This window comes from Haemaphysalis longicornis, unplaced genomic scaffold (assembly GCF_048455015.1).
Source record: "Haemaphysalis longicornis isolate Haplotype H1 unplaced genomic scaffold, Haemaphysalis longicornis Haplotype H1 scaffold_6, whole genome shotgun sequence".
NCBI lineage: Eukaryota > Metazoa > Arthropoda > Arachnida > Ixodida > Ixodidae > Haemaphysalis > Haemaphysalis longicornis.
The window spans coordinates 172,268,832-172,291,423 of NW_027526407.1; the positions used below are offsets into that span (position 1 = coordinate 172,268,832).

Below are 22,592 nucleotides of genomic sequence, written 5' to 3' on the forward strand. Positions count from 1 at the left end.
GACAAACAAAATTAAGGGTAAGGGGTTTGACAAGTATGTGGGGCCCCCCGACCCTAATCTCGGTTGGCCCTAACTTCGGTGGCCTGCCAGGCTGGGTGGGCAACATCGTGCATGGACGGCCAATAAACACCGACGACCACCGTAGCTCGCGGTCGGTCACCGTCACCACCAGCACCCTGCCGGTCGTCACTCAGCTGGAGGGTACCGTGACCCTCCCACGTTCACGAATGCGGGGCAAACGTAACATTTAAACACGAAATAGTGGCTGCGGATACGGTCGCCGCTGACTCCTGCCAGCGCCAGTGTAACCAGGGCCATCGTGCAGCTAAAGGCCGATTCACACCGCTGACGAAATCACTGATTCGGACCGCCGAATGCGTACCACGTGATACAACGACAACGATTCATGACCCTAGCAAAAAGACCGCGGATGGTACGGGCTGACAATGCGAGCCTTGTTCTCCGTTCACGATTCTGGCTGGCGGAATACAGTAAAATACTGCGATTTGCGCGCACAAGGCTGGATTGTCTCTCAACAATGCCTCACTGCTCGGAGCAGCGGAGGGCGTATTGCGATCGCCACGGTCGCCACTTGATCGAAATCGCGTGCTTGTTTAGGCAGGGTTGCATGGCGGTACAGGGCTTTTGCGCCAGGAGCATTTGACTAATGTCAGCCACAAGCTCGAGTGGGTGACGCACTGATCACAGCGTTCGTAAAGTGCCCGCAACAAAGTTGTGAGGTACGTCGGAGAGCCGACAAAGGTAGAGCGGTTGAAGCGATGGCAAAGGAAGAATAAGGTTAAGAAACGCAGAACCTGAAAACATGAGCGCTACATATTTCCTGCATATAAGGTGTTATTCATTGAAATGTTAAGCGGGTAATTTCTTCGCTGGGCAACACGGGAAACCGCAATGTTCATGGCCACTCTTACCGCGCATACGCTTTGCGCCCGCATCTTTCGAAAAAACACCAGCATCCATCGTCTGCTGCGTTTCAACCCGCATATCAGTAGTGCCGTCCGCAGATATATTATAATCACACCCGCATTATGTGCTGGGGTTCTACCTGCCAGCGAGCACTTCGTATCACCGGAGGATGAAACGGCTGCTGCGAACGGTGCGCGTAAGTATGACGCTGCAGTTGGCTGCCGCCAGGGACGTCGACACAAGTGCACCCGCGCTGTATCCATGACTTTATACCTGGTGAGTGCCCTCTAATACGTGGTGCAGTAGAAAAACCAAACAACGTCATTGGAGAAGTGTTTCATGCGTACGCCGATCTAGCGCCGGCTTTCTCGTGCGCGAAGTGTTTCACACTGAGCTCGCTCTTGGGTTATTTAATAAAGTTGTTACCTCACACTGAGCAAAACAACTCACCTGTGACATAAGAGTGCTGCGGCTTGCATTCAGCTGATCTGCGGTCGATTGCAACTGTGGCTTAAGTACAAAACTGGTCGTTTCCGGCCGTTCGCATACTCTTGGCATAGTACAACTCCCATGGCGCGATCGCTGGTACCGCACTGAATCACGAAACCCTTCGAAAAGTTGGTGGCCATTAGGACTGCCTCCTCGCTCAGGGCTCGTTACAGCGTTCGAAACGCGTCCTCCGTCTTTGTGTGCCATTCAACCTTTACTGGTTCAGTCTTTCTGAGAGCGTCAGTTAAAGGGACTAGCCAGTGTAAAGTATTCTCGCACATAATGCTGGTAATATCCAGCCAAACCCAGAAAAGCCGTGATCTCTGACCTAATGGTTCGTCGGCGATAGCTGACGACTACGGCAACTTTGATATCCGACGGTCTGCGTCGGCCGCGCCCCACTACATGCCCTAGGTACGTCACTTCGGCGTAACCTAGGTGACACTTCGACGGTTTGACTGTTAGACCGGCTTCGTGGAGCCTGCTCAGCACTACTCGTAAGCGTTCTACATGCTCGTTCCATGTGCTGTAAAAGATGGCAACATCGTCGAGGTAAGAGAGGGAGTACTGAGACAGGCCACGAAGTGCCTGATCAATTAGTTTCGAGAAGCAATACAGCGGGTTTTGAGACGGAAGCTCAACATGACGGGACGGAATGTTCCGAACTGGGAAACGAACGCAGCGTACTTACTAGCACGCTCAGGAAGGGGCACTTGCCAATAGCTCCACGCCAGGTCAAGCATAGAAATGTAATTCCCCTTTGATATTGTCTGCACCCTCTCCTCAAATTTCGGAATCGGATAGGTCTGGTCTCCTGTTATCGCGTTGGTGTGCCGGTAATCGACGCCCAGCCTAGGCTCCTTTCCGGGTACTTGAACTGGCATTAGAGGGGAGGTGCAATCGCTGTGACTCGGGACAATGACCCCAAGATTATGCATGCGCTTAGCCTCGTCCACCATAATTTATTTCTGTGCGGGAGAACATCGGTACGGCTTGCTAGGAATCGGCTCGTTCCGGGTTAAGTCTATGTCATAGTCGATCAGCGTAGTCTTTCCGAGCTGATCAGGGAAAATATCCTCGAACTCAATAATTATCTTCTCCAAGTACTCCTTTTGCACTTTGCTTAGAAAGGGCTCTAACGTCGCTTGCTCCCGCAGGAGATCCGAAGTGCCTTCTTTCAGGTCCACAGAGGTCAGAATATCTCGGCATTCAAAGCTACGTTCACCACAGCATGACGCTGAATGTACGGTTTCATCGAATTGCTGTCATAGATTTTGTTCTGCCGTTTGCCTTGTTTTACGTCGTAGTTTGTGTTAGATAGCTTCGAGACTACTTCCGGTGGCCGTTCCCAATTTCTGTTTTTCTTTTTTTTTGAAGGGCGCAGCAACATCACTGGGCTACGCACTTTGAACGTACGCTTCCTCGAGACTTGTCGTAGTACGCCATCGACAATGCTTGTGCGCCCTTCATGTGGCTCTCGACAAGGTCTTTAGCTTCTGCGAGCCTCTGCAGTACGTTACGAACGTACTCGACCAGGTTTGGATCTTCACTGTAACATTTCTAAGACTCGCGTAGCATTCGCAGCGGGGTTCTGAGACTCCGGCTATACACCAGCTCCGCAGGGTTGAACCCCGTAGTCTCGTGTGGAGCAGACCTCAAAGCGACTGTAGCGGCAGGTATTCATGCTTCCCAATCGCGTTTTCGCTCAAAGAAGAGGGCTCTCAATATTTACTTTAACACTGACTGCATTCGCTTCACTGTGTTACAATTCGGGTGAAAGTTAGAACTGTGTACTACCTTGATTGCATGAAAGCTATCGAGGACAGGGGACCACATAGAGTTGACCTCGCACGGCTCGGTCAGCTGGTTTTCCCCACCGATGGGGATGACGTAACCTGCTGCGGCCTTTGGCGGCTCGTCTAAGCTACTGCCAGCGATTTCGGTCCGCTCGCGGCTCAGGCTCATTGCTCGCGCGTCCTCCGTGTCCGGCTCGCAGGCTTTGCCACCACATCGCCCGAGTTAAAGCTGGCACCCGAATGAACACCTTCTGTTTCCGGGAACTCGTGCGGCTTCGTCTGGCTAGCCTCACAGTTCACAGTATTTCGAGAAACCTCGTGATCTCGCGCACTGTGCGGGCTCCGGTTGGAAGCCGTTTCTAAACCCCCCCCTTCCCCCCCCCGATTCTGAACATTCTGCCGAGATTGTTGAACCCGAGGCCGAAACATGAACGTGATCAGCGTACTCGTACGGCCCTCTATCGGAAGTCTAAGCAAGTGCGTTATTTCGTTTAGGCATCCCTTTGCTCTCCGAGACGGCGGTACTCTCTTTGTTAGCTTCGTTTGCTACGAGCTCACTGGATTTTTCTTTCGGCAGCGCTTCGACCTTGAACTCGTTTTCGCGCAACAGCTGATCGGACACTGCTGCGAACGTATGCTTCGTGTCACCCGGCTGCGTTTTCTGCGTTTCTCAACCAAAAGGTTTCACTCAACCCCCTTCAGCCGCTGGCGGCGCGACTACGCTGCCATGAGAGGTTTCCGTCGTCTCATAGTTCGGGCTGCGCTTCGCGGCATCTTTTCGTGTCTCGCTCGCTCGGGAAGAGTCAAGTTTGTGCGAGAGCTTCCCCGCTTGCGATCTCGAAAGTGTCATGCACTGGCCGCTATTTGCGGACTGATTGCGCGTATCGAAATCTCTATTTCAACGCGGATTCTCTGCCTCGGCGCCAATTTCATTTCTCTGGCGCGTTTCGGTGAACACAATACGAGCGCGGTCGCCTCGCGTTTGCCCTGGGACGTTCCGTCTTCCGGTCCTGACCCCTCAAAAACGAACGGCGGCAGTTGGTCCCCAATTCTCGGACCGCTCGCCGGAACCTTTGGAGAAGCCACGCTGGACGCTGCGGAGCACCGCCAGAGCGTCAACTCTAGCCCCATTAACTCGAGCTGCCTTTCGGCTTGCTCTTTCCTGCCTCCGCTTTTGCCATTCCGCCTCTTCGAGGTAACGAAGTTCTCTTTTCTCGGCCTGCTCACGCGCACAGCGCTCCGCAGCCTCATCGCGCTCAGGCCGATTTTTCCCTCCGCATGATGTCCTTCCGCATAATCTCAAGAATCACATGCTTCAATTTCGCACGGCCCAAGTCAAGGCCTACCTCCTCGCAAATTTGAATGAATTCTTTAACTTTAAAAAAGCCATGAAGACAAAACACAAGTTTGGTTCATTCAAAAGACTGCTCGTTAGAATCATACTGACACCACTTTTAATGTAAACGTCGCGCAAATATGCTATATAATAAGGAAAAAAGGGAATGGCCATGCGACCCACCCGCTCATTTCGGGCAACAGAACCTACGATGTCATAGCAGCCTCCTCTGCGATTGGCGGAGGCCGGCAAAACCGAACGCAAATAGGCTGAGCTTATAAGCTTGCGGAACGAGCTATTTAGGCTTAAAAATTAAGCACATTATTTTTAAAACAATAAGAACGGGGGCACAAACAGTGGAAGTTACTAAAACACATGTAAATATAGAAGTACTGATTCTTTTAAACAATAACAATGGGGGGACAAAAAGTGGAAGTTACTAAAGCACGTGTAAACAGAGAAGTACTGATGCGTACTGCTGTTGGTACTGCGCGCACTACGCTTGGTTTAGCTGCACAGCACTGCGGGGCTTTGGGGTTGTCTTAGATGACACTGGCCTATTGACGCAAGCAACGGTGTTTTACGTGATATTTTTCGAACGAGCACTGTTTCACGAAACAAATAGTTTCTCCGAGAACAAAAATAAGCCAGGTTTAAATACGGTCAAAAACAAACCAAAGGCAGAAAACGGCTTGCCACGGTATGGTGGAGTCATCTAGGTTCAGTAACGTAAATAAACGCGGGAACGTCGCCCCTCTAGCCCGGCCGTGCGCAATCGGCTCCAGAGCGGTCGATTCCTGTGAGGAAATTGCAAACTACGAAAACACATCATTTAGCGGGAAAATCAAGATTTTAACTTAGATAGATTAATTTATCAGTGAATAAAGAATCATTTGCATCCGGACAATCGTGGGGGCAATGTAAAACACAAAATCTTTTGAATAAAACCAACTTGTATTTTGTCTTCATCTCAACATTAAGGTCCTCCATCGTTTGCATTAGCCTCTTGCTGCTTGGCTACGTTCGAATTCTCTTGCCTTTCCTATACTATCGACCTACTAGTAAGGTACGCGCAAGTAATTTTTCAGTGCTTCGTTTACACCCTCGGCACTGGCTTTGGTTTCAAAAGCTTTCTCTAGGCTTTAAACAGTCAAAGCTACACATAGTGGTTCACACAGCGCTTTTCTATACTACGATAACCTGTGCTAGAGCAGTCTGATCGAACATTGAGCATTTACCAGACTATGTAGTAGCCGTTGCCGGTTGATCCCGCAGCTGCCATCCACAGTTGGAACTGGGCATCCACCGCTGCCACCACTGTTGCCACTGGCCATCCGAGCGCAGTCACCGGTGTAGCGGTGTTGCCTTGCTTCGTCCGCTATCGACGGGGCTCAGAGCAGAGCAATGACGTTCTAGAACCGACGAAGAGTTGAAGCAACGTTTACATACAATGTCTACAAGGGTAACAACAGCGCTACATGGCTCGCACAAAGGCGACAGCACCTCTCCACTTGGTGCCTCCGAAATGTGCCGCCGAAGAATGCCGACGATAAGTGCCTCCGGGCAGGTTTTTATACCCTCGGAAATCCGTTGCAGCCGCGAGTGGTTTCAATCGCTCCAATCAGCACTCTCGTTGGCTGAAGTTTGAAATCCGATGAATGGAGGCGAAGCGATTGCGTCAGCCGAGCCTCCCGAAGGGGAAAGAAAGGCGACGCCGTCACCGTCTCAGCGAAGCCGCCTCCATGCAAGTAGCGGCATGTAGGCTTCCGGTCGTTCGCCCTATGCGTGATTCGGCCGAGGCGCGACGACGGGAAAAGGAGAGGCGACTCTGCAGCGGTGCAAGTTTGGGCCTGTCGGCCGCGGGCTGTTTTTTTTGTTTGGTTGAGGTGTGAATCGGCCCCGCTGTCGGCGCGTCGCCCCGTGCAACGAATTTGGGCCTGATGCTCTCGCACAACAGTGGGAATAATAGACACTGCCTTCTTCCTGCCGTTTATTTAGGTGTACTCCACAGATCCGCCAGGGGACTTCTCAGGTTTTAATTTACACAAATGATTTTTCCAATTGCATCAGCTTCTCTCTCACTCTTTTACCGACGACTGTTTTCTTTACAGGAAAATAGGTAACCGTACCTTTGTCCAAATACTCCTATCCGATATCAACAGTATTTTCCATTGGTATAAATAATCGAAAAGGAAACTCAAAATGAACAAGAATAAAAGTATGCGAATATTTTCCTGAATACTCACTAAACAAAGTGTGTCTGGAAGCTATGTTGACGAAGGAATATTTAGGTCTGATAGTGTCGTCGAAGTTGTCATGACAAACTCCCATAGATTTTGTTGTCCGCAGTGATAACCGTATATTACCATATTCGATGCGAGTGCATCTCATTCAATCGCCTTGTCCCTCCATACGACGTTGTTGTTGTCCGTCCACACACCTCCCCCATTCTCCTCGCCGCGCGAGCTGCGCTCGTGGTGAATGGACCCTAACATTGAAAACTTAGGAGGAGCTTGGGCGGAGCAATTGGCGGCCCGTACAACCAGGGTAATCCCACCGGATACCACACAACAACTTCCGCCACCACCATCATCAGTGAATAGCTGTTTGCTGGTGAGTATTGTATGATATAACTATTGCACTGCCTGCCTTTTTTGGCAAAGAGCTGTTCGTTATTGTGGCATTGCTTGCTGCATTTTCCTGAAATAATTTTGGGATCACCACTACCCGAGGTAATGACTCTTGGTCATAACGGTACGTTAATTAATTCATAAATAACTAGAAAAATAAACAAAACAAACTAAAAATGCTAATTTTCTTCCAGATAAAATACAGTCCCCTGCTGCGTGCTTAGGCTTACATATGCATGCATGCAAAAGATTCACATTTGGAATTTAAGAATAAAAAAATAAATGCTGACTTCCAACTACTACGGGCACAGAATTCTTCTGGCACTTTCCAGTCGAACACTTTAGTTTCGAATTTTGCACCGACTTAATGTTCCGCAAGTCCACTCAGACGGTACCTTAGGTACTAACGTCTGCGGGTGAAGGGAAATAACTTAGCTGTGACGAAACATTGCCACAACGTTGAAGTGCACCACGGCACCTGCCCGACACTGTAGGTTTTGCTGAACAGAGTGATTTTTTTTGTTTAGACATGAAGTGTTCATAGCACAAACGGCCGTGGTTTGATGAAATGTGTAATAAAAACTTTCCGACATTCATTATTCGGAGAACCTCACCTTGCGTAAACTCGACTTCGTCCGTTCGGCTCTCTCAGCGGCTTTTGCCGTTTTTCTGATAGGGGTATTGTAGTGTAGCAGTTGCCGGTTTCCGTTTTTATGAAACAACAAGACTGCAAAAACATACTTCAGATGCAATGCGTAGCGTTAACCAATACCGTGCATGAGGGGTTTGTTTGTAAAGTTTTTTTTTGTAAGTTTTTTTGTAAAAAACTTTTTGTAAACTTTTGTAAACCTAGTTTGTTTTTACAGTAGTATTAATGGCAACGTAAGCCCCAGTGTTGCGTCAAACGCAGGGAAGGCCGTGCATGCACGGGAAACACCTGTGACGGAGAGCTTTTCCGGCGGCCTATTTATCATTAATAAAAGTCACACAAAGGGAGTGTGCATCCTTTGCCCTGTTCAGTTAAATTGCGCATGCATCACTTACTGCATACTTTGCTTGTGGTTATTAAAAGAACGGGGTATTTTGAGTGTCTTATGAATCTTTCCTTGTGGCGAGCATAGTCTAAACGACTCCATAGCTATCCAGCAATAGCACAGGTAAGTTTAGTTCTGCTTTCTCTATTCATAGATTAACCCAGTTCAGAAATGAATTATACGTTTTTCCCATTTTGAGTACTGTGACGGAGGTTCTCGTAAACGTGGAATCGAATCTCTAGCGTGGCTTGCTAATTGCATTTTTATAAAGTTTGCGTACTGTCGAAAAGACGTCCACGCGTTTTGCAGCACGGTGTTTTTTTCAATTTTAGATTGGTGCTTAACACAACAGTACGCTATTTCAACACAAGGCTATGTGTAGATGTAAGTGAGATCTTTGTACTCTCTTCTTGCAGAAAGGATGGCCAAGCAGTTATCGACAGCTTTATGTCTTTGGTATCTGTCAGCAGTTACAGTACGGCAAAATTTGCTGGCTGTTGCTGACGACGTCGACGAAGATGCTAGACTTGGAACTGTACGTTCACACCTCTTTCTTCCAGAATATGACTTTGTTTACTTCGTATATGCATGTTATAATGTGTTACGGCCAGCATTTTTATTTTAAACTAACGACAACAAGTTACAGTGTAATTTTACACTTTGCACACTTTTAAAGGTCGTTTAAAACAAAGAAACTCCATGTCCTTATTTATAAAATTGTAATTTGTCCAACGTTTGTGTACCACAAAAATATTCTCCCCACTTCATCGTGCTACTACTCATGTATTTGCCAATATCCACAACAAATCTTGAAATACCCAGAAATTACCAATTTTTGATATACAATAAACACGAGGTGTTTATTGCCACAGGAACCATTATTATTTATAATGTGCAGCTAATTTGAAAAATCGCTTTACCTGAAACTTCCGATGAACTAAATGAAAGAATATGGCTTTTCTTACCACGAAACTACGTTTTAGCTCTCTAAGCGCTGGTATGTTTTCGAAAATTTTTAACCACTACAATATTTTGTTTTACTTCTCACTGGTTGAGGCCCGAAACTGCTGAATTATCTGCGTTAGTTGATGTGCTATGTAACCAAGAAAAATGACAAATAAATGAGCTACGTTGATTACTTTGCATGTTCTTTGAAAAAAGGCGTCCCTATTTATGAGCAATACGAGAAACGGAAATAATACAGTTAAAGTGGGCTCTACTATATACTGTGAATGATTAAGCAAAGTTCCCACCCACCTGGCCTAACAGCGAAGTACACATATATCTTTTTATGACACTTAGCACCGAAGTGTGACCTAGGATAGCAGCGATCAATTTTTAGGACGCACCGAGACTGCCAATGCTTCCTTAATAGATTGGTGTTTTATTTCTGGAAGTAGAAAAACACTACACAGTGTCGCAGCTGCATTTTTATTTTGACTAAGTTCAGGTATTTTACGCGGGAAAATTTTTTTTAAAATTCGTTTTTCACGCAAACAACGTCCTTAATTCGGTCCGTCAGTAGTCCATAAAAAGTGGGGCAATTGAAATTTGTCAGGCACCAAGAACATTTCCCCGTTTTTTTCTATAAACGTTTTATTTCTTATAAACAAAAATTTTTATAGCAGAAGTTCAGCAATAACAAAAAAAGATCGCCTCTCATTGTCGTAGAAAAATACGGTCTTCCTAAATCCAACCAAACAGTCCCCCTACCAGTGTGATATCTTTTAGAAAATTCGAAGATGACAATGGTTGAAAAGCTAAATTTTGCAATCGCATGCCGGGAAACTGTTTACTTTGACATGCTCCCTAAAAAGAACAAATGAAGGCCACAACAGAACAAGAAACGCTAAAGTAATGCAGCAACTCTAATAAACCAGGTAAAGGCAAAGAAATTTATTCAAAAACCGAATAATACAGCATTTAAAAATACCCACTGAAATTTAATACAACTTCCTTAAAGCAGTTTAAATTAAACAGATTCATTGAAAAACCGAATGCTCGAACTCTCGAAAATACCTACTAAAATCACTCGCTTCACTATGAATTTTTTTAGCGCGAACACCTGTTAACAGCGCGTATGCACGTTGACTCCTCATTACCGCCTAAAAGTAAATTAAAAAGTCAAACGTGGCCCAATTGCTACCTCAAAAATATTTCTAGCTGTGTACCTTCATAGTGGCTTCGACATGTCAAAATGTGCAACAAGACGGGGCGCAGGCCAGAGCACTTACAAAAGACGTGCTTGACACATAAAGCGTGGTTGGACTGGCGAATAGAACAACATGCCTATAAATTCGCAGAAACGCAAAGAAATAGACGGATGTCAAAGCTTTCACAAGGAATGTGACTGCTGCCGTTGATAGGCTTTAGAGCGAAAGCTCTACTAGGCTCATCGCGTCATCGGTCATCGCGTCGCAATGACCATGAGGCGCCGGCCCGCATGCTACGCCCTTCTTATCGCATCGCTTGCTCGGCACGTCTCCGATGTGGTACCACGTGACCAGTAAAGGTAAAACGGATGCGTCGCCTGCACCTTATCACCCATTTGCGGCTATCTGTAAGGCCGGTATTTTCTCGGCCGTCTGGGTGCGCAGTTCAGTGCACGCAAACCACGCGACTTGGAGAGTGTTTAACCAGTGATATCAAAAAACACTGCGCTGACTCCATTTACAGGAAACAAGACCTTAGAAGGACACGATTCACGCACGCGAAAACGCTGCTTTAACTGGCGACTTTAGCGGCACTTGCCCCCCGCTCCTCGCCACTGATGCCGCTCAGGCTGGTCTGTCTGCGCCTGCGCTTTAGCGCAAGAGAAAGCACCTGTCTACACATTCAGCACACGTGGATATACGGCAGGCTCCTATATAGAATGCAAAAAAAGTTGCAGGTGACATTTACGTATGCGTCTTAAGATGTAAGACGCGAAAGCGTTACTTTGACTCCAAGGGAGCATTTTAGAACGCAGAAGCTGTATTTACGATCAATGCTTCACGAGCACTGAAGGTCAGCGAGGAGAGAGAGACTAGCAGCAAAGGTTTTTATTCGCCGTGGCGCAGGACAGACAAATTGTCTCTGGGTTTCTGTTGCTTAAGATGTAAGCGTCAAAGGTTGCGGCTGCGGGTTGATTGTTTGTGAGTTTCAAAGTGTTTATTCTCTGAAGCTTACGCCGGACTGAACATATTTCTTTTTTTAGAAGAGAGAGAGAGAGAGAGAGTATGAATATATTTTTCACTGAAAAAATACTTGAGCTTCAGAAAAATGGGGCAAAAAGATGGTAGGTAGCTCGAGGGTGGAGCCTGAAGTCTAGGGCGCCAGATGCAGCAGCTCCTCGTCTTGCGCTCTCATCAGCTCGCGCTCATCCTGAATCAACGAGCTGGTCAAAGTTGCCTCCCATGTCTTAATAGGAGTGGAATGTATATTGTTTGAGTTATTCTTCCTTGAGCATACCCTTGAACGTAGCTGGTTACGTGGAAGAAGAGGGAAGTTTCTCTGATTTTACCAGAGTTAATTTAATGTGCGATGTTCCCCTGAAAGATCTTCGCCCACATAGATTTGTAGATACTTGCGGTAGTTTATCCTCCCGACAGTTTGATATTCTGCGGCATTGAGACCTCCTTGTAGCAAGGAAAAAATTTGTGTTCCCAGGCGTAGGATGACGAGACATTCTTCTCGTTTTTCTTGGAGGGGAGCGCGGTATTCATGGTCGCAAGGTGAAGGGTATGCGAGTTCCCGTGTCTCTTGGTCGGTGCCTTGTTCTCTTCCAGACCGTTGTGCCTGGGCGTCAAGGGCACGTTACTAATTTTCTCAATTGTGGAAGGGAGTATCTTACAGAAGCGTTTAGATATTTTGCCTCCAGAAAAGAGGTAATGACCTTTGAAAGCCTGTAACAATGCTTACGCCTCTGTTCGATACTTCCGCTAGTAGTATTGCCAAGAGGATGCCTCCAACTCCGTTTATTTGTTCCTGTACTTAGAAGGGTCATGCAATCACAAAAAGTTTGTGATCTCATAAGTTTGAAATTTTTCCTCAAATGAAGTTGATCCTGACATGCCTGTTCTTGCGTAGGTTTCGATCCACGTTTTTGGTAGAGGAGAGTTTTTATGTGGAGACGCTGAATCGGTGATCCGTTTGTCAAGGCGCGCAGGCGTTTCTTTTCACAGGGGTAGCCTGTGTTTCATGCGATAGCCCATCACAAGTTTTTTTCGTAGCCACTCACTTGCTTCTAAGAAAATGGCTTCTTTGATTTCTTCAAGAGTGTTATGAAGACAGAATTCGTGGGCCTATTCATCGTTATCATCATCAACCTCCTATTTAGGTCGACTACACGACGAAAGCCTGTCCGATTGACGTTCACCGCTCTTGTCCTGCGCTGCCCGAGTCCATTCTTTGCCTACAAATGTTGCTATTTCTTCTTTCCTTCGAGCTAATGGCCTTCCCCTTGTTCTAAACCCATCTCTGGTGGCCCATTCTGTTACCCGGCTGAACCACTGGTTGTCAGTTCGTCTCACGGCCTTAATTGGGAGGTCATAACTGGGACTGTCCCAATGCTGGTCCCGATGGTGGTCTTTTGTTTTTATTCGGTGCGGGAAAATTTGTGGTATGGTAAGCTTCGCAATATTCAGCTCATGATCAGTGGCTGAATGAGTGCTACCGCTTCTTCTTTCTTTCTTTCCTGCCTTCTCTTGGTTAGGCCTTTTATAATGTGGGTAATTGGCCGCAGTTTTTCTTTTTCGGGGATTCCCAGTTAGGCTCTGCCACTTTACTCTAGAGCCATGCCGAGCACCCTTAAGTGACTGTTCTCTGTGAGGACATTCGTGCGTAGTTTAGGGTGATTTTTAACTTGGCCGTGGAGCACCCTCAGTCGTTTGCCAAACAGAGCTTGCAGCGGAGACAGAACCACGGGAAAGTTGTAATATAGTTTGAAAATGCATGTGATTAGACCCTTTGGTTTTATTTTGCTTCATTTATACTCATAATCAATGCCTTCCGTGAGTTTTGAGGGACTGGTGTTAATCCTTTGCGCCCGTTTTAGTTGAGTGACCCAATGGTGGTGCCGGCATCAGTCCGGGGGAAAACACTCCGGGGTCGCCCAGTGAGTAAGGTGTTGTGCTGCTGAGCCCAAAATCGTGGGTTCGATTCCCGGCCCCTGCGGCCATCTTTCTGAAGGAAGCAGCAAACTGAAACGCCCGTGTGTCGACGCTTTGGCGCAACTTAAAGATTTCCAGGTGGTCGAAATTATTTGGGCAACTACTGTTACGGCGTGCCTCGTAGCCCCGGTGTATCTTCAGATCATGAATTACCGGAATTTTATTTTTGTCTTCCGGTGGAAAGACGCTTTGATGTGGTGGTGCGAGTTGCAGGCATGGCTGGTGACCGCGTCTGTGGAGTATGCAACCACCGAATTTGCGTTCAATGAACTTCACTACGCAGGCGCGGAACTTGCTAAATATGTGTGTCCTTTCTTTCATCTCCGCCGTTGTATCACTGCTCTCATTTCCACACTTCAGCTGCCCCGATTGAGGCCAGCCCTCGAATCTTGCTGCTTCAGTCGTTGCTTCCGGCTGGTAGCATGAAGTACTTCCGTGGACACTTAATGAGAACGGCTAATAGCGGATGGCTGCCAGGCACGGGGAAATAAAAAAATGAGCCTAAAAACGCGATGGCGTTAAACCTTTGCCGTTATAATGTGTGCATGGCATTTGCTTCCTGTAGAGATAACAAGATTAGCGTGTTACACGTGAGTCATTAACGTATTAAACGTGTTAAACCTTTTGCATGTAGTGCCACCGAGCGTGTCCTCAAGCATGTGTCATTTTCATTGCTAATACAAACGCCCTTCAGCATTTCTCTTGTTGCGTCCCAAAGCTGCGGCGAAAACGTGTGCCCTGAAATTCAGGCGTGCGAGAGTATATTCGGCAGGGTTGCGGCAAATGTAGTTTTCGCGCGAAGGAAGAAAAAGCTGCGTGATGCCCTACGACTCGTTCAATAATGAAGCGTACGGTCTGCCCTACGTAGCATTTTTCAAATTCCAGCGAAATCCTGTACACCCCACCAACCTCACACTCCAGGAAAAGGGTAGCGTGCTTTGTTGTGTTGAACTTTAATATATATGTATATGAATACATGATTATTTTAAAACAACGGGTGGCCTGCAGATTCCGAGAAGGTCTTGAACCAAGTTCTTGGCTTTTTATTTAGGTTCAAGACATCTAAAATATACCTGTGAGTTATCTGAAAAGGGTTGCCTTCATTTCCGTGACATATATTTCTTTTTTCATGAAGGTCATATGTGCTGGAGATACCATTCCAAGTACCTGTAAACGAGTGCTTAGTTACAATTTATCGCACTGAAAGATTCTGAAAAGCGGTAGCTCTAAAAACGGCTAGCTCACGGCCCTCAAACATCATGTGACCATCAAGCTGAGTCACACTTCGGTCCAAGCACGCGAACTTCGATATTCTGGCTTTCCCGCCGAATTGTTTTCTTCCATTGCGTGGAGATTCATAAAGAAGCGATTTCAGTGACCAAGGCAAGGTTGAATCAGATTGAACGCAAGAAGTGGCCATAAATCATGCAATACTTTCACAACCCGGCTAAGCGCTTATAGACAGTGCCAGCAAATACCACCAGGCAATCTCGCACGTTTCTGCAAAATTTCAGTAATGAAGCTCAAAAGGCTGGCTGAACAAGGAAGGAAGCTACACGTTTTGTTGAGTGCAAAGACGACGTGCTATACATGATTACACTAGAAGTGGAAAATCCTACGAACGGCACACCGGACGCTGCATTATTGAACGATTAAGAAGGCCCCGGGGTCCGGTTAAATATTTGGCGGGGGATATCAGGCCCATCACACACGGCGGTGCTCATAGACGTCCGATATTCAGGGCACACGCGTCTTGTGCAATTTTAGGAGGCAATGAGGAAGAGGAGTCTATGACACCTTTTGTATTAGCAACGAAAATGACGAATGCGTCAGCACAAAATCTCTGGCTTTACATGCAAAAAAAAAAATGCCAGTCTACAGCAGTCGCCACATATCTAGTGAGAGCTGTGGGATCCTTGTAATTAGTTTCGTTTCTGGGCATTGCTATCTGTTTCAATCTTTTCGCCAATAAACACCCAGTTTATGTCAAGCACCCGCCCAATGTACGTGTCTTCTAATGTGTCCTTGTCTTGAGATGCTTTTACCATGTTAAATTCCTCTCAACAACTATCCCTAATTTTAGTTTTCATACTGGCGTTTTACAGGCCGACGTTATACGGAAGTACGGGTATAAAGCGGAAGTTCACAAAGTAACCACCGAGGATGGGTACATTTTGGAAGTCGACAGAATACCAGTGGCGTCAGAGACAAATACCTCAACGCGGATGTCTCCGATACTACTTTTACACGGTGTTCAAGGGAACGCCGCAAATTGGGTTGCCAACCTCCCGTCGCAAAGCCCAGGTGAGTGTGACAATGCTACTGCCCTTTTGATTTAAGGGAATAAGTGAAAAAAAATAGATCCTGTGTTACTACAAAGTAGCTTTCATTTTATTATTTTGGCAGGGTAATACTAGAAATGAAAAGTTAAAGCGACACAAAAGCAGTTGTTTTGTGTAGATGTAAGTACAGAAATAAATTTTGGATGTTTATTTTGAAAACCGTGAAACGCCGTTTTGGTGCATGTGTGTGTTGACCAGTGCATTGCCAAATCGCCTGGTAGGTTGAGCCTTCCTGCAATGTTTTGGAGTAGGTTATCGACCATTTCACTCTTGCACCGCCACCTGTAGTGCGTGTATATATATATATATATATATATATATATATATATATATATATATATATATATATATATATATATATATATATATATATATATATATATCGCAGTGGTTATCGCACCAGCGTAGTGGTTATCGCACCAGACCGGTATTCTGGAGGTCGTGGGTTCGGATCCCACCTGGCGGGCATTTTTTCTCCACTTTCTTATTTTCCAGATTCTTTATCTTGACGTACTACATCCTCCCCTTTGCTTTAAGAGGTTGATTTGACTGCCAATTCCTATTTCTATATATATATATATATATATATATATATTATAATAGGGTTTATTGGCAGGTCTTGCAAGAGGCACGAACGAGGTCTGGCTGTTTCAGAGTCCAAACGAGGTCTGGCGTCCGCGCGCAGGTCTCGCGCCGAAGCACTGTCGATGGAGCTGCCGCTGTGTCGCTACGGGGACATATACCCACTGAGGGATTGACGCCACTCAGAAGGTCAGCCTCCGCTTTAGCCGAACACATACCCCCTCGGGGAGACTGGTGCTCTAACGGTCGCTCACTATCTTCGTTACAATCACCCCCGGGGACAGAAGGAGCCATCCTTGGCGACTCAGGGTGATGCGACGATGAGCGGGTCGTAATAGGGCTTGAGACGCTGAACGTGAACCGTCTCACAGCCACGGAAGCGACGATCGGCACTAGGAGTGACCGGCTCGACGATGTAATTGACGGGAGACGTTTTTTCGACGACTCGGTAGGGACCCTGGTATTTCGTCTGAAGTTTGCTTGAAAGCCCTGGGGCCGTAGACGGTGTCCGTAGCCATACAAGGGAGCCAGCAGCATAAGTTGGCGTTCCACTACTGTCTCCGTGGCGATACTGCTGACGTCCTTGGTCTGCTGCCGTGAAGGAGCGTGCCAGTTGGCGGCACTCTTCGGCTCGCCTGGCGATTTCCGAAACTGGAACACATTCCGAGATGTCAGGGCGGTAAGGAAGGATGGTGTCAAGTAGGCAGGAAGGTTCACGCCCGTACAGCAGAAAGAATGGTGAGAAGCCGGTGGTTGACTGCGTGGCCATATTATACGCGTACGTGACGAAAGGAAGAACTAAGTCCCAGTTCGAATGGTCACGAGAAACATACATCGACAGCATGTCGCCCAGTGTACGGTTAAAACGTTCTGTCATCCCGTTGGTTTGGGGCTGGTAGGATGTAGTCATCCTGTGAACAACGCGGCATTCAGTGAGCAGCGCCTCCACGACTTCGGACAAGAAGACTCGTCCCCGGTCGCTCAACAGCTCCCTGGGCGCTCCGTGCCGCAGAATAAAACGTTGAAGAAGGAAGGATGCGACATCGCGAGCAGTGGCAGTGGACAGTGCAGCTGCTTCCGCGTACCGTGTCAAGTGATCAACTGTCACAATAATCGAACGATTGCCTGCGGCCGTGCTGGGAAGTGGACCGTAAATATCTATTCCAACACGGTCAAAAGGTCGTGCTGGACACGGTAGTGGCTGCAATGCTCCCGTGGGATGTTGAGGGGGACACTTACGACGCTGACATTCTGTGCACGAGCGGATGTCGAAGGTAGCCGGCGCATTACAAAGGCCGAAAGGCATCACATTGAATTCGTAAAGCCCGTCGGGTGTAATGAACGCCATTTTTTGAGCGATCGGCATCGGCCATGGGCACTTGCCAGTAGCCTGACCGCAAATCTAGTGAGGAGAAGAATTCGGCTCCCTGTAAGCAGTCAAGAGCATCGTCGATACGAGGTAGCGGGTAGACGTCCTTGCGTGTAATCTTGTTCAGGCGACGGTAATCTACGCAGAACCGGATAGACCCGTCTTTCTTAGTTACCAGTACCACGGGGGAGGCCCACGGGCTGGTAGAGGGCCGAATTACGTTGCGCGCAAGCATATCTGCCACTTGCTCGTCGATCACGCGGCGCTCCGCAGGTGACACGCGATATGGCCGCTGCCGTAGGGGCGCGTGGGAGCCGGTGTCAATTTCGTGGGCGACATTCGACCTGCGTCCCAAGGTGGCTTGCTGGCAATCGAACGATTCACGAAAACGTTCTAGAAGGTTGATGAGCTGGTCGCGTTGGGCCGAGGTGAGGTCTTTGTTGATAGACTGTAGGAACACGTCTGGACTTGCCGTACACTCGGAACTAAGTGCACTCACAGGGAAGAACGACGGTTCGTCGGGCACGGCCTCTACATGCGAAGACTCAACAGCTTCCACGAATCCCAGGCATTCCCCGTGGAACAGTGTTGTCGTGCAAGAGGATGCGTTGCAGACCGCCATTAAGCTTGAACCAGAGCGAACATCGAGGACAGCGGAGGGTAAGGGGAGCAACTTGCGCCAAAGAAATAAACTCGACGGTGTGAAAATCACGGTTGTGTCCGCAGCGACGTTGCAAAAAACAGGAACAATCACGGAGCAGCTCGGGGGAATATCGGTATCTTCGGAAACCAGCAACTTGATCGACAGTTCGTTCTGCGGCGGCTCCCACAACGGTAGAAGTTCAACTTGCGCACGAGCGCAATCTATTATGGCGTGATGACGGGATAGAAAGTCCCACCCAAGAATGATATCGTGAGAACATGACGGGAGCACAACGAACTCGATGACGTAAGTGATGCCTTGGATGAGGACACGAGCGGTGCATTTGGCTAGCGGCTTAACCTCTTGCGCACTTGCAGTCCGAAGAGTAAGTCCACCGAGAGGTGTTGTGACTTTACGCAACGAGCGGCAGATACGTTCACTTAACACTGACACTGCGGCTCCCGTATCAACAAGCGCTAGTGCGGCGACACCTTCCACAGTCACATCTATAACGTTAGAGGGTGATATAAGAGGACTTCGGCATTTTGACGTTCGTGCAGTTCTTGCCTCGGGAACTGCAGCCGTCAGTTTCCCTCGGCAACCGGATTTTGTCGGGGCCGCATGGGCGACACGGAGCGGCGACGCGGTGAAGAAGGGCGACGGCTCGAAAATGGTGGTGGCTCGCTAGTACAGGAGCTCGGGGTCGGTCCTGAACCACCGGGGGCGAAATACGGCTGAGATCCGTAGGCCGATGCAGGGTGGACATCGCGATCAAGTGGTGGCCGCCGACGGCACATCCGCGCCACGTGCCCGGGCATGCATCATGCGTAACATATCGGGCGGTTGTCTGGCGTGCGCCAAGGATTGAGCTGTTGAGGTGCCGGTCGAGAATACCGTGTCACCCGCTGGGGTGCCGTGTACTGATATGCCTGAAAGGCGCCTGGCTCCAGTTGTCGTACGACTGAAGCGTAATTCATCGCAGCCGGTGAAGCGAGAGGCGCAGCCATGGGTACCGTTAGGGTCGATGCTACCGGGGAAGCGAGAGGCGCTGCGGCGGTAGTTGAAAAGGGCGGTGCCACTGCTGACGCTAAGTGTGAGGTCAAGGGTGAAGCCACGGATACAGGCACATGTGGCGGTTCGCAGGCTGAGGGAAGTGCCGTGGCGACCTGTTCTTGAATCACTCGCCGCACAGTCGGGGGCAGCGGAAAGGCAGGCTCTCGAGCGCTAGGAAGCAGGGCCAGCTGCCGCGAAACTTCTGCACGCACGAACGCCTCGATGTGCGGCAGAAGAGCAGAAAGGTCGGAAGGTACGGCCAATGACGACAGTGTCCCTCGTGAAACGTCTTTATTGGGCAGTGTGCGTTGTCGAGTCACAACACGCTGTTTACGCAGCTCGTCATAGCTGAGGCACCAATTGAGGACTTCGTCAACAGTCTGCGAGTTCTTGCCCAGGAGCATCTGAAATGCATAATCCTCGATGCCTTTGAGGATGTGCCTGATCTTGTCGGGCTCAGGCATCGCAGGATCCACCCGCTTGCAGAGGTCCACGACGTCCTCAATGTAACTGGTGCAACCATCGTCGTCTCGCTGTGCTCGCACGCGAAGCCGCTGTTCAGCGAGAAGCTTGCGCACAGCGGGGCGACCGAACGCCTTAATGAACTCGGTCGTGAATTCAGGCCAGGTTTTCATGCGCGGTTTGTGGTTATGAAACCACGTGTTGGCGAGCTCGGTCAGGGAAAACTCGACGTTGTTCAGCTTCATCCCGTCGTCCCATCGGTTGTAGGCGCTCACCCTTTCGTAGGCAGACAGCCAATCCTCGGCATCGGCGTCGTCTTTGCCATTGAAAAAGGCGGGGTCGCGTTGGCGAAGAGACCCGGAGCACACGATGGGTGCCTGCTTTGGCGACGCCATTTCTTCGTCGATTTCTCGATGCAGGGGCGGGAGCACTCGCTTGCTTCGTAGTTCCAGGCTGGGGATCGCGTGAAGACTAGGACCTCCACCAAAATATAATGGGGTTTATTGGCAGGTCTTGCAAGAGGCACGAACGAGGTCTGGCCGTTTCAGAGTCCAAACGAGGTCTGGCGTCCGCGCGCAGGTCTCGCGCCGAAGCACTGTCGATGGAGCTGCCGCTGTGTCGCTACGGGGACATATACCAACTGGGGGATTGACGCCACTCAGAAGGTCAGCCTCCGCTTTAGCCGAACACATACCCACTCGGGCAGACTGGTGCTCTAACGGTCGCTCACTATCTTCGTTACAATATATATATATATATATATATATATATATATATATATATATATATATATATATATATATATATATATATATATATATATATATATATATATATATATAGTCTGGAAACAAAAACTCACACATAGCGCGAAAAAATAAGGTTAGTAGAGACAGAGACACACGAGAAACACATTGAAAATAAAAATAAAAGTTTACTGACGTATCAGGGAGAGGACTCCCTGAAGAAAGGGAGCCCTCTCCCTGAAACGTCAGTAAACTTTTATTTTTATTTTCAATGTCTTTCTCGTGTGTCTCTGTCTCTACTAACCTTATATATATATATATATATATATAGGGAGTAGTAGAACTTTGAAGATGGTAGAGAACACAAGAGAAGAAAAACTTCGAACAAGGTAAAAGCACGATTGTGGCCTACGTTTCAGCAAAGAGAACTTGCTTTCCTCAGGGCAATCTCTCGTCTGGCAGGCAGGGTTTATATAGGGGTAGGACCCCAGGTGAAAGGAGAGGGAAAGATGGAAGTGAAATTGAGCAAGCTGATTGGTTTCGGAGTGTGTCGGGGGAGAGATTGAGGGGCCAAGAAGGTTGTCTAGTTTAAGCCGCGAAGTAGGTCACACGGAAGTCAGCTGATGGTTGATATTCATGGAATTTTTGGACAGAAAGGATGAGAGAGTGCTTATTGACCCGCCGCGGGGTATAGGGAAAGGTTCTCAGAACCGCCGGAAGCAGACCAGGCGGTGAGGGTGGGGTCCTTATCAGAAACTATCTGCAAGCCTCAGGTCAAAAGAAAAGATAGAGACGGGGGAAAAACTAACTAGGTCAAGGAAAAAAGAAAAAAAAAGGAAAAAAAAAACAGGGAGGGAAACCACATAAACCCACACACTAAAGAAAAAGCAATGACCTGGCAACTGAAATGGCACGTGTCACCCACGGCAACATTCCTGGAACAGGCCTGTCCGGAAACTCAAAAACGAAAAGATAAAGTTAGAGTGACGTACGGGGCACAAGACCACGCGGAGTAAAAAAAAAAGAGAAATTAAATAAATAAAATTGAATTCCAAAAGCAAAAGTTGGGGGCATGAGGGCGAGTATTAAGCTAGACGCTAAGGAATGAAAAAAAAAGAAAAAGAAATTAGGTGACCAGGTACAGAGCAGAGTGAACGGTCATAGACTTTGGATGAGGTATATGCACGAAAATACCTAATGCTGTATTCCCGGTGAATATCGCAAGGATTCCAAGTTGCCCTTAGACGCATTAATTCCAGCAGGTTCCATGGAGTTGAATTTGTGAATTAAGTAGGATTCTCGGTATTTCCTGTCCCTAGGAGACTTAAAATTTGACTGAAGTATATATAACTTAAGGTCATCAAAATTGTGGCCTGGTTGGTTGAAATGCTGCGCTACAGCTATGGAGGATTTGCTAAGAGTATCTGCCCGGTGACCATTAAGCCGTAGGCTCATAGGTTGGCTCATTTCGCCTATATACTGTTTGTGGCACATTGAGCATTCCAACATATACACAATGTTGGATGAAGTGCACGTAAAACTTGAATTAATCTTGTGGACATAATTACTGGCTGTGCTTTTTACAACGCAGTCTGTTTGCAGGTGCCTACAAGTTTTGCATCTGGGGCGGGAGCAGCTGGCTATGACTGGTTGCTTTGAAGGCCCTGTTTTAGCATGCACTAAAATATCTTTTAGATTCCTGTTTCTCCGGTAGGTAACCCTTGGTGCTTCCGGGAAAGTCTTTTTAAGTCGGTCGTTACTGGCTATAAAGGGGTAGTACTTCCGCAGTATGTTGTTTACGTTTGGGAGGGCGTTTGAAAATTTAGTTATTAGGGCAGGTGGCCTGGCGCTTTCGTTTTGCCGCTGTTTCTTGAGAACGTCATCCCTTTTGAGATTAGACACACGTTGGTACGCCTGATCGAGCGAGCTTTTGGGGTGGTTCCTGTTCATAAGGGTGGCCTTGAGTTCGTCTAGGTGCTCTACGTAGTCACTGTCATCACTGCATACTCTTCTAAGCCTGGTGGCTTGTCCTA

The 22,592-nt window shown here is 47.9% G+C and overlaps 1 protein-coding gene across 1 annotated transcript in view; it reads left to right on the plus strand.

Annotated features, from left to right (window-relative positions):
* The first annotated feature begins 35 nt into the window (after positions 1-35).
* Positions 36-22,592, plus strand: part of LOC144143369 (gastric triacylglycerol lipase-like) — a 57,120-nt gene continuing 34,563 nt past the window's right edge. The window contains exons 1-3 of the mRNA XM_077675136.1: positions 36-201; positions 8,629-8,747; positions 15,468-15,666. Of these exons, the coding sequence (XP_077531262.1) occupies positions 36-201; positions 8,629-8,747; positions 15,468-15,666 (484 nt within the window). The remainder of the gene's footprint in view (positions 202-8,628; positions 8,748-15,467; positions 15,667-22,592) is intronic.